This window comes from Staurois parvus, unplaced genomic scaffold, assembly GCF_062004578.1.
Source record: "Staurois parvus isolate SC_StPar_1 unplaced genomic scaffold, SC_StPar_1.0 ptg000169l, whole genome shotgun sequence".
NCBI classification, from domain to species: Eukaryota; Metazoa; Chordata; class Amphibia; order Anura; family Ranidae; genus Staurois; species Staurois parvus.
In genome coordinates, this window is record NW_028317965.1 from 4,614,768 (window position 1) to 4,631,841 (window position 17,074).

General features: G+C 39.9%; 1 protein-coding gene across 15 annotated transcripts in view; it reads right to left on the bottom strand.

Annotated features, from left to right (window-relative positions):
- The window catches only part of NRXN1 (neurexin 1), a 2,017,115-nt gene that overhangs the window by 984,451 nt on the left and 1,015,590 nt on the right, over positions 1-17,074 (bottom strand). For 8 of the 15 annotated variants that reach the window (XM_089676450.1, XM_089676460.1, XM_089676451.1 and 5 more), the window contains 2 exons: positions 4,071-4,274; positions 2,105-2,131 (listed from right to left, as the gene is read on the bottom strand). In XM_089676450.1, coding sequence (XP_089532576.1) covers positions 2,105-2,131; positions 4,071-4,274 — 231 coding nt within the window. The remainder of the gene's footprint in view (positions 1-2,104; positions 2,132-4,070; positions 4,275-17,074) is intronic. The other 7 variants (XM_089676454.1, XM_089676452.1, XM_089676455.1 and 4 more) reach the window with 1 other exon arrangement.

Sequence of the window (17,074 nt, forward strand, 5' to 3'; positions counted from 1 at the left end):
GGGTTCTGTGAGAAAAATGTCTTATATATTTGTGGTCAGTGGGAAGAATGTACCTTACATCTGTGGCCAGAAGATGTGCAAGAATGACTCTCAGTGAAATGTTCCTTACATTGTTGATCAGTGGGAAGAATGCTGCTTATATTGGTAGTCAGTGGGAACAATGCTCCTAACATTGATGAACGTTGAGAAAAATGCCCCGTACATTGTTGGTAACGGGAAGAATGCCTAAAACTTTGGTGGTCGGTGGGAAGAATGCCTCTAACATTTGGAGGTCAGTGGGAAGAATGCCCCTTATTTTAGTGGTCAGTGGGAAGAATACCCCTTCATTTAGTGGTCAGTGGGAAGAATACCCCTTATTTTGATAGTCAGTGGGAAGAATATCCCTTCATTTGGTGGTCAGTGGGAAGTACACTCCTTCATTAGGTAGTCAGTGGGAAGAATGCCTCTTATTTTGGTGGTCAGCGAGAAGAATACCCCTTCTTTTGGTGGTCAGTGGGAAGTATACCCCTTAATTAGGTAGTCAGTGGGAAGAATGCTTCTTATTTTTGTGGTCAGTGGGAAAAATGCCACTTTTAAAGTGGTGATCAGAATGCCAACCCTACAGGTAGCTAATAAGATCAGTGGTGTCATGCTGACGTTGTCAAGTGGTGTTGGTCCTGGAAGTATGCAAAAACCATGGGAGGTTAATCATGGGAGATCAGTCAGCCACAGATCAAGAAATACCTATATGCCTCTTATTTTGGTGGTCAGCGAGAATACCCCTTCTTTTGGTGGTCAGTGGGAAGTTTACCCCTTAATTAGGTAGTCAGTGGGAAGAATGCTTCTTATTTTTGTGGTCAGTGGGAAGAATACCCCTTCATTTGGTGGCCAGTGGGAAGAATGCCCCTTGTTTTGGTGGTCAGTGGGAAGAATGCCCCTTATTTTGGTGGTCATTGGGAAGAATGCCCCTTATTTTGGTGGTCACTGGGAAGAATGCCCCTTATTTTGGTGGTCACTGGGAAGAATGCCTCTTATTGTGGTGGTCAGTGGGAAAAATGCCACTTTTAAAGTGGTGATCAGAATGCCAACCCTACAGATAGCTAATAAGACCAGTGGTGTCATGCTGACTTTGTCAAGTGGTGTTGATCCTGGAAGCATGCAAAAACCATGAGAGGTCAATCATGGGAGATCAGTCAGCCAAAGATCAAGAAATACCTATATGCCTCTTATTTTGGTGGTCAGCGAGACGTATACCCTTTCTTTTGGTGGTCAGTGGGAAGTTTACCCCTTAATTAGGTAGCCAGTGGGAAGAATGCTTCTTATTTTTGTGGTCAGTGGGAAGAATACCCCTTCATTTGGTGGCCAGTGGGAAGAATGCCCCTTGTTTTGGTGGTCAGTGGGAAGAATGCCCCTTATTTTGGTGGTCATTGGGAAGAATGCCTCTTATTTTGGTGGTCAGTGGGAAGAATGCCCCTTATTTTGGTGGTCACTGGGAAGAATGCCTCTTATTTTGGTGGTCAGTGGGAAGAATGCCCCTTATTTTGGTGGTCACTGGGAAGAATGCCTCTTATTTTGGTGGTAAGTGGAAAAATGCCACTTTTAAAGTGGTGATCAGAATGCCAACCCTACAGATAGCTAATAAGATCAGTGGTGTCATGCTGACTTTGTCAAGTGGTGTTGGTCCTGGAAGTATGCAAAAACCATGGGAGGGCAATCATGGGAGGTCAGTCAGCCACAGATCAAGAAATACCTATCAATCTCTAAACGAAACCAAGGGTTCCACAGAGAATGGCTGCTATATATGTATATTCTATACCATTCTCACTATCCAAAAACTGTGGATGGATTTATCCTTTAACTGAAGACTGTAAATCAGAAAACGGCCTGCTTGAAAGAAGACTTGTAATGCTTTCCTGGATTCCTTCTTTGAGTAAATATAGTTGAACAATACTATATAAAGTTGGTCTTATCATGCTTAAATGATACAGTACTATATCTAAATATAGTAACACATAATAATCATAATGACAACTTATTGAGTTAAAATAAGCACATCAGGCAGAGTTAATATGCATAAATAGATAAAAGGCAAGAAAATCGTTTAAAATGTTGAATAGGCACTTACTGGAATTACAGTTAATCCTGATACAGTCTAGATAGGGAAGAATAGATGAGAAATGAATATTTATCCTTCAAGGTATTAGCTGCAGACATCCAATAAAATTACAGTCCACCCTTCCGGGGACAGACACATGTACATCTGGCCAGTGTGTAGAAATATATTCTTCTATCAAGCTTACTCACAGACACAAAATTGTCTTAGTATACTCATGTTAATAATAAGTTAAAATGGCCATTTCAAACAGCGCTACATGGAGACAAATCTAAGTACATTTTATTTCAGTCAAAGATAAGCGACCTAGACAGGCAGCTACCTCTTCCCATAAATGCAAGAACATTTAGTAAGTAACTGAATGACATATGTTCCGTCACAATGGGGTGCAGAGCTTGCCTTCAAAAAGATCAACCATCTTGGACAGTTATGTCTCCCCTCAAAGGCTTAAAATCTGGAGACAAATATTGGTATCAAACGTAATAACCGTAGTTCTGTAAAAATCTTAAAAAATATATTTAACACAATTTTTTTTTTTAAGATTATAGTTTTGTTTTTTTTTTAGCTAGTAGTCAAAGGTTTTAGAGCTGAATTGTTGTAAATGTTGCATAAACTTGGTAAATCAAATTTTTCCCAATATTTTCCTATCGGTTCTATATCTTCTGTAAAAATTATTTTTTTCCCCCCCAAAAAATAACCATTTAAAATTTGAAATTTAAATAATAAAAAATATTAAAATATATATACATTAGGATGTAAATGCATGACTCTGTTAACAGTTATAATCTGCATAGATTTTTTATAATATTTAATTTTTAATGGCTTTGAGGAGCACATTTATTTAAAAAAAAAAAAAAATCAAAGATTTAGTTTCCATTTAGCAGCGTTTGTCACGTGTTGTCAACCGCATCAGAAAAGTGGTGGCAAACAGTCTAGGATCAAAACGAGCACACATCTTTCCACAGGAAAAACTGCAGTGATGGATTCCTAAGATATATCTTCAACAGATTCTGTACGTAAGCCACTAGAGGGAAGCAGAGCAGTGTCTGAAATATATTTATTACAGATTTTTCTTTTTGTTGAAATATATATTGCAATATAAGATACTTTAATCACAACAGAGTCCACTTGGATATGGCTATATCATGTCCAGTCTTTTTTTGTCAATGTAATAACAGGATCATTTTCTTTTATCAACCTATTCTTGTGCAATAACAACAAATGTAAATAATAATATAATAATAAATATAAAAAGAAAATAACTGCAGCACAAATAAATTAACAACAAAAAGAAATATAAGGTGTTAAATTTATAAATGTTTGCCCAGTTATTATTTTTTTTTTCATTATAAAATGTACTTAAATACAGTTTTGTACTTTAGAAGCCCACTACAAAATAAACCATGGTTTTAAATTATCAGAGCATTTTTCTGTGGAAGAATTAGTGTGGAGAATGTTCACCAGACTGTTTGCTAAGGGCCGCAGACCTTGGTCTTTGAAGGTTTATGTTCACTTTTGATCGAAGACATAAATAATGCAATCACAAAAACTAAAGATTAAAAAGGAATTAAAAAAAAAAAAAAGAAGTGATTTTAGTGTACAAGAGACTGTTCAAAAAGAGAAGATAAAGAATAAAAAAGATCTATGTGCCAAAAGTTCTGTTCACTATATTCATATACTAACGTTGAAACTAACAAATTGTACTTTATGTATACTCATTTTAAAAATTATATAATAATATATAATAATAAAAGACCAATAACATAAAAATATAATATTAATAAAAAAACATTATAATTTTTTCTTCTCTTTTTAAACTGTTTAATATCATAAAACTATTTTTGCAAGCAGAAAAAATAATATCATGTTTCAGGGTAAGTAATGAAAACAAAAAAAAGAAAAAGTAACTAGAGAGGCAAGCAAGAAGAAAGATGAAAGCGTGTGAAAGCAGATTCATTTTTGTTTTGGTGAGTGTTACCTAAGTTAACCGTAAGTTTTACACGTCCAGCATCCAGTTCCAAACGTAAAGTATCTGCAGATTCTCTTGAAGTGGTCGCCATTAAAATACCGTATGCACGCTGCGACCGGAAACGCAAAGTCACATCTTCAGCCTCCGTATGCATAACAACAGGGAGTTGTATTTTCATAAACATGCTTCCATCGTAACTCAAAATAGTGGCCTCTGAAAGAAAAATTTTATAAAATTTTAATTATAGGTATTTTCAGTTTACTTTGAAAAAATTTTTAGTTAGGAACAATACTTGGTCCTATTACCCATTTTAAAAAAAAGTCTAGTTAGTAAAAGGTGGGGGTGAAGGAAATTGTAAGTTTGGGCAGTAGCAACTATTAGATGTTAAAGTAGAACTATGGGAAAAAAAACTTTTTTTTTTTCGATTTTGGATAGAGTACAGGTAGATTATAACCCCTGTCAATTTTTTTACCATCTTTGTCCCGTTGGGGAGATTTCCCTTCACTTTTGCTCCTATAACCAAAACAGGAAAGTGAGAATTAATCCCTGACAATTAAGGGAATCCCTTGGGGGCCCCCCAGGGCACCAGAATTAGTGCCCCATTGGAAGATTTCCCCTCTATTACTTTTCTGAGGACAATCCAAAATTTGGGATTTTCTTTTGCTTTCACTTTCGATGATAATGGTAAACAGGACAAATACGAAGGGTAAGTCTCCCTAATGGGGGCACAAGCAACAATAAAAACTTCATAGGTGTTCTTATCCATCTCCACTCTATCCAAAAGTAAAAAAAATAAGTTTTGCAAACAAACAAAATCCTTATAGTTACATAAAAGACAAAAAAAAAACCAGACAGGTAAAGTGAGATAAAGGCCCACACAGACCTTTTAAAAATGCATCACCCCCTGACCCGTTCAGCACTGGGAATGAAGAAAGTGATATGCAGGAAGTGGGAGAGGCTTCATCTCCTAACCTAGATCCAGAAACAATTGAGTACTGTCTGTGATACTTTTTTTATTTGCACTAACATACAATTTGTCAGGACAAGCTTTTGGGGTATATTCCCTTCATCAAGAACCAAGCAGTATGTACTGCTTGGACCTTGATGAAGGAGACATACCCCGAAAGCTTTGTCCTGAAAAATTGTATTTTAGTTCATATATTGTAAAGCACTGTGCACACTGTTGGTGCTATATAAGTCCTGTATAATAATAATAAATAATAATACAAAGTATCATGGACAGTACTCAATTGTTTCTGTTGCAAGTGGGCTAATATGTCTGAAATCACTTCTGGACTAGATCAAAAGGAAACTCTAGAAATACAGAAAAGAGTTCCAGACAAAAACCAGAATTAAAGAGTTCCAACTTTGTCTCTATGGAACTTATTTATTCAATGTGGACGTTTGCATAATTGTGGATAATATATTAGAGTATTAACTGCCTGAACTGTAAAATATTGTCTAGCAGTAGTACATAACCTAATCCAAAATTGAGAGAATGATGGTAATGCTTCTATGGCAGGGGTCTCCAATATTTTTAATCAAAGGTCTTCAGACTTTAGAGGGCCAAACTGTGGCCAGTGGAAGGAGAAAATGCCCCGGCACCAGTTGGAGTAAACAATGCCGCAATGGGAGGAATAGTGCCCCATTGTTTGTATCAGTGGAAGAAAATAGTTCCCCGTCGTTGGTATCAGTGGAAGGGATAGTCCCCCATAGTTGGTTTCAGTGGGAGGAATAGTCCCCCATAGTTGGTATCAGAGGGAGAATAGTGCCACATCATGGGTATCAGTGGGAAGAATAGTGCCCCAATGTTGGTATCAGTGGAAAGGATAGTCCCCCATAGTTGGTATCCGAGGGAGAATAGTGCCACACCATGGGTATCAGTGGGAAGAATAGTGCCCCAATGTTGGTATCAGTGGAAAGGGTAGTCCCCCATTGTTGGTTTTAGAGGGAGAATAGTGCCACATCATGGGTATCAGTGGGAAGAATAGTGCCCCAATGTTGGTATCAGTGGAAAGGTTAGTCCCCCATAGTTGGTATCAGAGGGAGAATAGTGCCACATCATGGGTATCAGTGAGAAGAATAGTGCCCCAATGTTGGTATCAGTGGAAAAAATAGTCCCCCATAGTTGGTATCAGAGGGAGAATAGTGCCACATCATGGGTATCAGTGGGAAGAATAGTGCCCCAATGTTGGTATCAGTGGAAAGGATAGTCCCCCATAGTTGGTATCAGAGGGAGAATAGTGCCACATCATGGGTATCAGTGGGAAGAATAGTGCCCCAATGTTGGTATCAGTGGAAAGGTTAGTCCCCCATAGTTGGTATCAGAGGGAGAATAGTGCCACATCATGGGTATCAGTGGGAAGAATAGTGCCCCAATGTTGGTAAAACTAGATATACTATGAAAGAGAAAGGTGCTCATTTGTTCTGGACATGTATGGAAATTTCCCCAATGCTAAAAGAAACTCCACCATTAATAGATGTCCTTTGAACAGGCTTCCACATTGGGAGATATCCTCAATACTTCAAATACTGGTGGCCAGGAACAGAGAGTGAATACCCCCAATGAGGACAGCAACCATGACATGAAATTAGGAGATATGTTCTAACACTTAGTTTTCAAAACTAGAGCTCCAACTAAAAAATGTATCTACAGCCAAAACTTTATTTTTTGTTTTAGATTTTATAGGGAGTACAGAGGTATTAGGCCAAGGCAGAAAGTGATCAGATGTCTATGTTTAGAATTGTCACCAGAACAGGTTAATTGAGATCTTCCAATGGAGTCACCTGTACTGATGACAGCTGCCTAGGAGATGAATTTCCATTACTTTGTAGAGTTTTCCACTCTCCCCCCAATGGAACACAGACAGCAAAAATAAACTGACAGGGTTTTAACCCTTCCTACTCTATCCCAGATAAAAATGATTGGGCTATACATGCACAAAAAAGTGAACCTTCGTCCATAAACAAAAGAAAACATATGTATACATCTCTACAAAAAAAACCCCAAAACAAACAGTTGATGGTTTATGTATAAAACCACACATTTAGAATGAAAATCACCGTATTTTCTCTAATATATGTAGATGCTATATCATCATCAGGGCCACCTAGTGGCTATAATGCGTTTTTTTCCCATAGATACCTCATTCAGGAAAAAACTGCATTATGGCCACTAGCTGGTGCTGATACAAGAACAAAATATGTTAGAGAAAATATGGCACATTCGTTCTAAATGTGCAGATGTTTGTCACATTCGCACAACAAACATTTTATACATAAACCCTTTAACAAAAGGTTTGTAAACAAACATTTTACAGGAAAAGTAAATGTTAAACTTGAGCCTTGGAAGATGTCTGGTTATGATGAAACGCATTGGGTGGAGCCTCCTTCATGACATCTTCATATAAGAACTTGCCGTTTATGCTGTTCTTTGCTGTCTTGATGGTTTTTATGAATGCAGGAAAGTTTATAGTGTTTGTAAGTGCATTTCTCTTTTTTTTTCAATAAATGGTGTTCTTACATGAATATATGCTAACTTCGTGAGATCAGGATGGTCTGAGGAGCTTTTGATGATACATGTGGTCTGGCATGGGGTATAGGAGTCTGGATTAGATGGCTTATAACAAAGAGTAGGTCGACCCCCTATTACTAAGGGGTCTAAGGAGCTGGTCTGCTTTCAGGCCATTATATAATATTGTAAGGATAATTGGAAAATGCTGGACTTTGAAGCATATTTCAGTGTTTGAAGTCAAATTTAACCACTTTCCCATCGCCCCATAGCAGAAATACATATATATACGTAATTTTGCATTTCCAGGTAGGTGATTCGTAGGAGAGCAATACAAAGCAATGTTCTTACACAGTGAAGCACACACACAGCACATACAGTAAATCACACAGTTAACCCTTTGATCACCCCAGATGTTATCCCCTTCCTGCCCCGTTTCATTAGCACAGTGTCAGTGCTTTTTATTAGCAGTGATCACTGTATTGGTGTCACTGGGGATGTCAGTGACACCAAGTGAGTTCCCCCCAGTGTCAGAATTCCCTCCTCAGTCCCTCAGCCCCACTATATATCGCTGATCACCGCCATTACTAGTATTAAAAAAAAAATTCCAGTATCTATACCACCACTTATAGACACTATAATTTTCACGTAAACCAATTAATTTGCATGTATTGAGATTTTTGTTTAGCAAAGACATGTAGCAGAATATTTTGGCCTAAATTTATGATGAAATTTGATTTTTTAAATGTTTTTACTGGACATGGTTAATAGCAAAATGTCAAAAATATAGTTCTTTTTTTGTTGGTCATTTTTTTTTGTATAGCGCAAAAAATAAAAATTACAGAGGGGAACAAATACCACCGAAAGAAATCTCTATTTGTGGGAAAAAAAGGACATACATTTCATTTGGGTGCAGCGTTGCATAACCGCACAATTGTCAGTTTAAGTAATGCAGCGCCGTATCGCAAAAAATGGCCTGGCCAGGAAGGAGGGTAAATCCTCTGGAGGGCAAGTGGTTACATTTGTTTGTTATGCGTACTCATACATCATGCCAACGTTTTTTTCTTACTTTTTAGTTGTTTCTCAGGACAAGGTGTCATGGCTGACTGCAAGGTTTTTTTTGAACAATGTTAGTGAGAGCCTGTCCCAAGTCTGCCCTCATTAACATACAACGCAAGAAGCTCAGCCCCCAAAGCTCTGACCATTTTTTAGTACAGACAGTGTTCTAATCTAGTTACAATTGATACTGAAGATCTGCCTGCAAAGTACACACGGGGTTCATTATGGCAATCAAAGCTGTTCAGCGTCTTCACAATCAAAGAGAACTATGTAGTATTATTCCTAGCTGGGGGTCCAGAATAAAGCACCTAAAAAAGGTAAGATGCAATTTTTAAATATTTTTTTATGTGAATGGGGACATTTAACCATTATATGGGTGTAATCCCAATTTGGCTGCAAAAGTGTAAATATTCTTTAAAGTAGAACTATAGGCAAAAGTTTTCTTTTTCACCATTTGTGTCCAATTGCAGAGATTTCCCTTCATTTCCTGTCCCATAGCCAAACAGGAAGTGAGAGGAAATCCCTGCTAATTACAGAAATTCCTTGGGGACCCTAGTGTCCCCATTGGAAGATTTCCCCTCTATTACATTTCTTTGGGATTTGGGATTTTCTTTTACTTTCACTTTCAGTAATAATGGTAAACAAGACAAATAGAGGGGGTGAATCTCCTTAATGGGGGCACAGACAGCAATAAAAACTGACAGGGGTTCTAATCCCTCTCCACTCTATCCAAAATGAAAAAATAAAGTTTGCCTTTAGTTATACTTTAATGCCCAACTCCGAGCAAAAAAAAAAGTTTTCCCATGCAGTGGGGCTGTGCTTGTTTTGCTTGTTTTGTCCAGAGCAGGGGCGGACTGACCATTTGAGCACTCGGGCACTGCCCGAGGGCCCAGGGTCAGTAGGGGGCCCCATGAAATGCCCCTAGCACCTTTTTTCTAGGCTTTTTTGGGTGTGCTTTGAGTGTGGACAAGGACACAGGGGCCCCATGATCCCCTATTGCCCGGGAGCCCCATGAGTTGTCAGTCCACCCCTGGTCCAGAGGTGACAAGAAAGCTTACACTCTACTAATCCTTCACTCCAGCGGCAAACAGTGCTCCCCCGCAATCCAGCGGTGGACTGTCCCTGACGTCCTTGCGTCCAGAGCAGATCTATGGGCTTGATGACATCAGGAACAGTCCACTGCTCAAAACCGCTAGACCGTGGGTGGTGGGGAGGGGTGCAAGAGCCACAGGGACCAGTGTTATACTGGCAAGATCAGAGGATCAGGTGAGTATATCTCCTATATTCTCCTGCACCCTGGATAAAAATTAGCAATTAACCCTTTCACTGCAGGCATTTTTTTTTGTCTGGAGTTGGCCATAAAAGGGCGTTTGCAAAATACTGCCTTGCAATATTATGTATCCAATTATATAAAATTCCTCTGATATTGAGGAGCATTTATAAAATCCATTCTTCAGCTGTACTGCTTTCAAAGCATACAACTGAATGCGCCTATGGTTGCCTCTGTAGAAGAGCTTTAAATGAATAGTCTCTAAAACCTTATCAGAGGATGCAATGTGCTCTAGAACAGCTTTTTTTTTTTTGTTATAACTCAAGCTAATAAATTATTAAAGCATTAAACGAAGGTTCAAATCTACAGAAACCACACACATGATACACACAGACCTTCAGAAAGAAAAGATCCTGCAATGATATCTGTACCGCTAATAACAAATGGCCGACAGGATTGGCAGCCCGAAACATCAAATACACAAATCAGGCTTTAAAAGCTTTTACAAACATTACAATAGGAAAGACAGCAGACAATGCACAAAGAAACAACTGCCGCTAAAAACACAGACATAAAATGGATTACAAATGGAAAAGCCTAATGGACTATTAGATGAGGGGGGATTATGGAAAAGTGAAGTAAATCATTTTCTTGTTTTTTTTTTTTTTAAAACAAAAATAAGTGTGTGTGTGGGTGTGTAAGATATTAGTGTGTGCCTGCAACCCTGGAAATTGTGACCCAAAGCAAACACTATATAATTAAAAATAAAAATAATAATAAAAAAAAAACATGAGGCATGTAAACCTACTGTATATAGTGTATACCTGTGAGAGCCTTAACCTAAAGATAGGCTCCCGCTGTGCTCAACAATGGAAATGAGAGTGTGAGCCAAATTATATTGATGTGACATCTGTCATTCCATCTGCCGCATTCCATAAAAAAAAAGGAAAAAAAACGAAACCAACCCTGAGATTAGACTGATGTTTTTTGTTTTATGTATAATCAGGGAAAGATCATAATGCCAAAATAAATCATGCTTACTTTATGGCAGCAGGATAAAAAACAAAATAAAAGTGCATGTTGTTGCCTCCATAAATTGTAGGTTTTAACGCTCTTATAAAGCCAGATTTAGTGAGTAATAAAAGGAACGGGAAGCAAATACAATGCAAAAGCCCTCTTGTAAAAGTTACAATGGATTAAAGGGAAACTATAGTTATTTTTTTTAACATTGTTAAATATATGTAAAAGTCATCAGTCTCCTGTAAATAATCTTGGGGTTGGTATAATAATTTTGTCTGTGTGTATAGGGCAGCTATAAATGATGACTATACACTGCAACTGAACTCCAGGCAAATAGCTAAATATACAGATTACATATAGAGTATATATATTAAAAAAAAAAAATCTATATATATATATATACACACATACACACTATATATACTGTGTGTATATATATATAAATAAATATATATATATATATATATATATATATATATATTGTGACAGTGTGGCGATCTGTCACCCTGGATTCTCAACAAGGCAGGTTGACGGGCTCCAGGGTAAAGGTTTGATATGGAGGAAAGTGGCTTTTCATTTTCCTCCTTTGTTTGTAAGGTCTGTTTTGGGATCTGGAGCCTGGAGATTTCAAAGAGATCTGGGAGGGATGAAATCTCCAATCCTGGGACCAGGTTTTGGGATAGGCCAGGAGACTGATTGCACAGGTGTGTGCAGGCCTTTAGAGAGAGTCAGGAACAGGGTTCTGGGCTCCACCCCGGCAGCTAGGAGTCAGCAGGGCTCCACCCCGGCAGCTAGGAGTCAGGAGGGCTCCAATTGGAAGACAGGAGGTCACTGCATGGAAGTCAGGTGGGCTTCACCTAGAAGAGGTGGAAGCCAAAAGCAGCAAGGGGCTGCTAGAGTCTTGCTGTGTGCTAGCGGCGTGCAAGAGCCGTGTCTTGAAGAAGTCTGCAGGAGACAGACATCAAGTTGAGTATAAGCCAGGAGGCTGAATCGGTGTTTTGTGTGATGGTGGATACCCCTGCGTGGGAACCTCTTATGTTATTGAACTGTCATTTAAATAAAAGTGGGCTAAAAAAGGCCTTGAAAAATAAGCGAGTAGCTGTGTGCTTTTAAAAGCTCTACCACGTTGAAGCGAGTTCCCACATATGGTGGAGGATGCGGGCAGAATTGGAGATCCCGGCGATTGAAGTAAGTTCATCAGCTATATGAACTGTGTTTGGTGCATAAGTCTGCACTATCTGTGTGTGCAGGTGAGGAGAACCTCCTAGTGAAAAGGACTTTGCCTTAAAGAGACAGTGTTCCATGGTGTTGCTGAACTGTGTAACACACTGCTGTGTGCATGACTGCAAAGATGAGGCGGTCAAAACAGAAAAAGGAAGCAATGTTTGCTGAAGCGAGAGATAGAGCCCTTTGGCTAGGGGGTTATATACCGCATGCCCCAGCCAAGCCGGGAAATTTAGATGTGGGTGAGTCTGCTGTGGACTGGTGCAAGCGGCACCTGGCAGCATTGAACCAACCTACAAAGGAAAGCAAGCCAACCTTCAGTGCAAGGAGAGAGCTGCAGGATGTCCGTACCTGGGAGAGGGGTGTTGTCACCCCTGGCAATGTGAATGTGGCATGGCTTGAGAGTTGGTCCAGCAGAGAGAAGCCTATGCTAGGTGCAAGGAGAGGAGCTGACCAGAGGCCAGGACCAAGAGTGAAGGCCCATAGCAACACAGAGGAGGCCAGTCGGGCTGTCTGTGTACAGGGGGCTATGTTGTACAAGGATCATGGCAAGTGGCATCAAGAGGAGCCAATACAGCTTGTTGGAAAGAGCCAGCAAAGTTCTGCTTGGAGAGTGCAATCTCCCATGGCGACCGGAGAAAAAGTAGTGCCTGGAAGGAGGAGCTGCATTGGAGTTGTGGCTCAGTATTCCAATAAAGATAAGAGTGGAAATGTACCATGCCTGGAATGTGGTCAGTGGGGGCATGGGATCTTTTCCTGTCCCAGTCTCTGGAACACCGCTGCTACTGGGCAAATGTCTTCAACTGCAAGCCCAGATTCTGGTTTTAAAATGTTGGCAGCTGCCTCTGGCAACAGGGAGGAAGTTCCTGTTGGGCCTGCAGGGGGTGCCAGAGAGTCCATGGAGCCTATGATGGCGTCTGTTACTTCACCTTGGGGTAAGGGAAAAGTTGCCAAGGAAAGTGCAGTTGAGGATGCGTTTATGAGACGACGCACTCAAATGAAGATGGTGACACCTACTACTGTGGTGGGTAAGACTGTGTGTGATAAAACCATGGCTGGGACTGTCCTGTTGAGAAGGACTGGTTATGAGACTGTCCATTCTGATGTAGGAGTGACCCCAGTTAGTTGGGCCACTGAATGTGCGTTTGAAAGTGACTTTTCCCTGTGCAGTGCCTTGTACGGTGGGGAGTTATGGGTTAAAGGAAAACCTGTGCCTGGTTCTCAAAAAGAAAGTGATGTCAATAATGTGTGCCAGTTACAGGTTGGCAGTGGGATAGTACAGCCCACAAGAGCTACAAATGCTGATGATGTGAAATGTTCTGCTGTTGGGAAACCCCTGAGCTCTTGCAGTGCAAAAGCTGTAATTAAAGATGGGTCATTTCCCATAGCAACTGGTGGTAAGACAGCACAGGTGTCCTTAGACATCTCCAGGGGTTTCCATGTATTGGAGCCGGAGGTTGCCCTGGACAACTGCGATGTCACTCTGGTGGAGCAGAGTGGAACTGCACCTTGTCATAGTAGTGTGTTGGTGCAGTCTAACAATACTGAAAGTGTTCAGGTGAACAGCGGGTTAATGCAGCCTGGGAAAAATGCAAATGTGTGTGTAATTCAGGAAGTATCACCAGAGCAAAATGGTGGATGTGAGGTATATATATATATAATGGATATATTATAATGGATATATATATAGATATAATATACACACACTCACCAGCCACTTTATTAGGTACACCTTGCCAGTGCCAAGAAAATCTCCCCCACCCCATTACACCACCAGCCTGAACCATTGATACAAGGCAAGATGGATCCATGCTATCAAGTTTACGCCAAATTCTGACCCTACCATCTGAATGTTGCAGCAACCAGTCTGCCCATTCTCCTCTGATATCAACAAGGCATTTTTGTCCACACAACTGCTGCTCACTGGATATTTTCTCTTTTTCACACCATTCTCTGTAGACCCTAGAGATGGTTGTGCGTGAAAATCCCCGTAGATCAACAGTTTTTTAAATACTCAGACCAGTCCAGCACCAACAACTATGCCATGTTCAAAATCACTTACATCCCCTTTCTTCCCCATTCTGATGCATCATCCACATGATGTAAAAGATGTAATTCATCAGACCAGGCTGCCTTCTTCCATTGCTCCGTGGTCCAGTTCTGATGCTCACTTGCTCATTGTAGGCACTTTTAGCTGTGGACATGGGTCAGCATGGGCACCCTGACTGGTCTGCGACTACGCAGCCCCATACAAAACAAACTATGACACCCATTTTTTTTTCTGATTTAACACATTAACTTCAGGGACAACATGCTTACTTGCTGCCTAATATATCCCACCCACCTCCAGATCCCATTGTAACAAGATAATTAAAGTTATTAATTTTCATGTCAGTTGTCATAAAGTTAGGGTGATCAGTGTATATGAGAGCTGTTTAACCTGCCAAAGAGTTTGTATTTAGCTCCAAGGAGCAGAGTACTCCTATCCCTCTTGTATTGAACTGTATTGTTGCTGTATTGTCTCCCTTTATATTGTAAAGTGCTGAGCAAACTGTTGGCGCTATATAAATTCTGTATAATATTAAGATTTCTGTCCATCCAGTCCTGAGATTTACACAGAACCTTCATATTTTCTTGTACCTCGCAAAAGGCTGTGAATGGACCAGGGAGGAGAAGGGGCAGATAAATGATAGACTCTCCCCTTTTCTATTCTCAGAACACCTTGCATTCTGTGAACAGAACACAAGGCCCTTTGTGTATGGACAATGGGAGAGAAAGGGAAGGTTGAATAATAGGATACCTTAATTGTATGAAGGGAAGATGAATGGCTTTAGGTTCCCACAGAGCCTTGCACTACATCTGTGCACACAAGGCTTTTCCACTCTTGTGCAAAAGATGGCTGGTATGGGGGTGGAGAGCTTTGCACCGGGGGTGGGGGGGCGAGCTCTGTACTGGGGAGAGCTTTGTATTGGGGAGATATAGCTCTGTACTGGGGGGGGGGGGCTTGTAGTGGAGGAGGGTCTGTACTGTGGGCAGATATGGGCAGTTTCCCAACTTTATAACAAAAAATGAACGGTGTACCCTTTAAATAATTCCCCAATTGCACCTAAACACTTTTCACCCCAAAAAGTGTATCATCCAAATATATATAGAAATATAAAGTGCTAATATACTAAATAACACTAATAAATAAATAAATAAATAAATACTACTGTCCAAAAATTATATTGTCCACAATAAAAAATAAAATATAATCAAATAAAATAAACAGAATAGACAAAAATCCTCCAGAAAGACAGTCCGCAAAAAGGCTTCCAGCCGAATGTAGATCCAGTGATTATGGAGATCGAACCTCAAAAAAAGAGACTTTGACCCAGGCACTGCATGACCTTGTCCTGGCACTGGCTATAGTGTCCTTTAGAAATGCTGGGGTAACTAGCCTCAATACCATTTCACAAATGACTTTGAATATAATGAGTTACTTAACAGTTAACATTTAAAACAATTAATCTGCTGCACATCTGATCCACGAGACACCATAATATGTTTTTTTTTAGAGTTCCATCATTTAGTTGCAACCCCACTAAGGAACCAGCTCAGCATCAGATGACAAAAATGTGAGTTTGCACCTCCTTTTAATTAGCCTTACTCACCCTTCCCTTACACTACATATTACACCAAATTAAGCAGTAATGGCCCTGCTGATGGCTCCATTTAGGAGTAATTACAATCTACAAACTATTCATTATACTTTTGTTTTAAACACTGCTAAAATATCCCATTATATTGTTCTATTTCTGTTCTAATGCATACAAACGGTACAGATGGTTAACACACTATCGCTGACTGTGAAGCATCATTGACCTTCCAACTTCATTTCTCTGACCTTTGGGAAGTTGCATAACGCCCTGGTGTGCTCTATGGGCTGGGGACAGATTGTACTTGGATGGTATATCCTCTGAGTTCTATATATCACAGCTCACGATGCAAATAAAGGTTTGGAATGTTTAAATTCTTATGGCATTGATGATAATAACTCTTGATTGTAGTGATACTGATTGATCCATTGAGACAGAAACCTTTAGATAAAATGAGCTACCAACATTATTTGCAGCTATATATCTCAGAGTTCCCACGCACACAGTGATACCCGTGGCAATGCATTAACATTTTCTCTAAACACAATCCATTATTTGATATTATCAGCAATTTTTATTTAAAGATACAGTAAATAGAGTATACAGTTGTTTCTGAGAGTCTAAACCAGCCTTTCTCAAGCTTTTTATTGTGGAGGAACCCTTGAAATGACTTTCAAGTCTCAGGGAACCTCTGCTAATAATTATTCCAAATATAAGTGTAAGCTGTAAGTCCTAGATCTAAGAATGAATGAAAAAAATGTGAAAGTGCTGTACTTATCTCTAAACAAATACCAAATCATGCTACTGTATGAAACACAAGCCTCATAAAGCAGGCAAAAAACGTTCTTTACTAGCCCTGGCTGAGCCTAATTTTCCTTCATTTGTGTCTCACATGCTCTCTTTCCCAGGCACTGCAGCTCACAGTGGGAGGGTTTCAGAGACAGAGGCAATGCTGCCCATGCAGAAAGCAATGGACAGGACTAGGTATGACCATTGCTGACTGACAGACTATGGGCTTGTGAATCAGCAGTGACAATCCTGATTGCTATGTTCCTGGCAACATTATTCCATCCCAATGTAGTGCAAGCTGGAACTTTTTTTCCATTAGGACCTGCTCCACCTCCCCACTCCCACCATAGTGCTGCAGTCATGCTGTAAGCCTTACAGTGGAAAGAAAATGGGTTAATATGGACCCCAGTGTAGGGGGAGCTCTGTTGAAGATCTTAATGCAAGGGGGATACTCTGATGGAGATCCCAATGTAAGGGGGACACTATTGGGGACCCTGATGTA